Here is a 2,011-nt window from a genome sequence, read left to right as displayed (position 1 = left end):
TTAACATGTTGTTTTCTAATTTTGATTGATTTCTGATACCGAATAAGGCGTATGTACCCGGTGAATATAGCATAAAACGCCCGTGTATGTGAAAAAGAGGCGTTAGCTAAAGCCTTTTCGAAGGATTTCTAACTCAATTCAGGAGCAGTAATAGACCAGCTATATGAATCTTCTAATGCAATAAGCCTCTCTATTTAACGTCATCACTGAAATCCTAAGCTGACCTCCACTCTGAAATTCTCTGAAATTCTCTTCATCGAGCCCTATGTAGCTATAATAATCCTTCACTCTGAAATTCTCCCTCTCTTCCTCCACCATGACACCCTCTCGACCTCACCAACCAAAGTACTTGCAAGAAGATGACATCTCCCAAAAATGCCGAAACCTCCTTCCCTCGCTCCCTTGCGAAAAGCGCTGGATCACCTCTCTCTACCAGTACCAAGGCTTCTGGTATCCCCCGAATGTCTTGAAAGGCATCCTCGCTTGCCAAGACCACTTCCGAGCCCAAGACACCGATGTCCTCCTCATCACTGCCCCCAAGTCTGGCACCACTTGGTTGAAGGCCATCCTCTTCTGTCTCTTGAACCGGGCCGAGTTCTCAGGCTCGATGCAACATCACCCTCTCCTCACCCAGAACCCCCACGACCTCGTGCCCTTCTTAGAGATCCAGCCCTTCTTCGGGCAAGAGATTTCCAACCTCACCTCCTTCGCGTCCCCAAGGCTCTTCGCCACCCACTTGCCTTACCCTTTGCTCCCAGCGTCAGTCAAGGACTCTGGATGCAAGATGGTGTACCTGTGCAGGAACCCCAAGGACACCTGTGTCTCACTCTGGCGCTTTGCCAACAAGATGAGGTCCAAAGCGACAAGCGAGATGCCGCTCGGAGAGTGCGTTGACGCTTTCTGCCGGGGCGCACACCCGGCTGGACCCTACTGGGACCACGTGCAGGGATGCTACAAGGCAAGCTCCGAGATGCCTGAGAGGGTGTTGTTCTTGAGGTACGAGGACATGAAAGAGGATCCGCATGTTCATGTTAAGAGACTCCCCGACTTCTTGGGGTGTCCGTTAGGAAAACAAGAGCTGATGGATGGGACCGTGGACGGAATACTAAGGATGTGCAGCTTCGATAGTTTGAGCGCGTTGGAGGTGAACAAGAGCGGGAAGTTGTCGACTGGACTAGAGACCGAGTGGTTCTTCAGGAAGGGCGAGGTCGGAGATTGGCTGAATTACATGACTATCGAGATGGGGGAGAAAATTGACCGTGTCATGCAAGAGAAGATGCATGGTTCAGGGTTGACGCTTTGATCATGATTTGGGTTTATGAATATGGCAAAAATAATTACTGTGGCCAATGTACGGTTGGCCTCAGGGTGGTGTCATAGTGATAAGGTTCACATTTGTTCGAGTAAAGCAAGTTTTTTATGAATGCATCGTCCTTCCATTTCCCAGTGAGAAGATAATGGTCCTTAGTTCTTTCTAGCTGACATGATGGGATTTATACTCTCGTAATTAATTCCACAAGATAAAATAAAAGAATGTCAAAATGCACATATTAACTTCCCAAAGTCAAGCATTTAGCTAGATTACATTACTATATCATGCACAATATCTTTGAATTTTCACATATGACAACCCCATCAATAAATCAAATTTGTTCTAGTAAATCTTACAAGGAGTAAAAGGGAGAGAATTTTGAAAATCATGCCTTTCTAATTAGTTGTGATAAGATTTGAAGTGGATAAGAAGTAGAAGCGTAGAGCTTGCCTGTCACATCCTCATTATGCTTTTAAAATTTTGTCCTCCAATTTTTCTGTGAATTGTTGGTAGAATCTAATCAATCAAGGTGAAAATGAGAATTGCCTCCAGGAGGTTGACTGCGTTGGTAAGGGTGTAGGACTTGGGGTCCCAGGTCCCAAGTTCGAGTCCCCTCTGCCGCGTAACCTTATTATACTCTTGACTTACATAGAGGCTAGTTTGTGGAGCCAGATTAACTCTCCTCCGGTTGGTACCTGA

General features: G+C 46.3%; 1 protein-coding gene across 1 annotated transcript; it reads left to right on the top strand.

The window, feature by feature from the left end:
• The first annotated feature begins 253 nt into the window (after positions 1-253).
• LOC115688420 (cytosolic sulfotransferase 12-like) lies at positions 254-1,424 on the top strand. Its single transcript, XM_030614235.2, has one exon. It carries the CDS (start codon positions 317-319, stop codon positions 1,301-1,303), a length of 987 nt encoding a protein of 328 aa, XP_030470095.1. The 5' UTR covers positions 254-316; the 3' UTR covers positions 1,304-1,424.
• The last annotated feature ends 587 nt before the right edge of the window (positions 1,425-2,011 follow it).

The sequence above is a fragment of the Syzygium oleosum genome, unplaced genomic scaffold (assembly GCF_021117445.2).
Source record: "Syzygium oleosum isolate NSW1041296 unplaced genomic scaffold, Sole_v2.1 Sole_v2.58, whole genome shotgun sequence".
Lineage (NCBI taxonomy): Eukaryota > Viridiplantae > Streptophyta > Magnoliopsida > Myrtales > Myrtaceae > Syzygium > Syzygium oleosum.
The sequence above is the reverse complement of the archived record's forward strand: the minus strand, read 5'-3'. Positions and strand labels throughout refer to the sequence as shown.

Excerpts from the sequence above, each read along its gene's own strand:
- LOC115688420 (XM_030614235.2), top strand. The coding sequence starts at position 317 with ATGACACCCTCTCGACCTCACCAACCAAAGTACTTGCAAGAAGATGAC.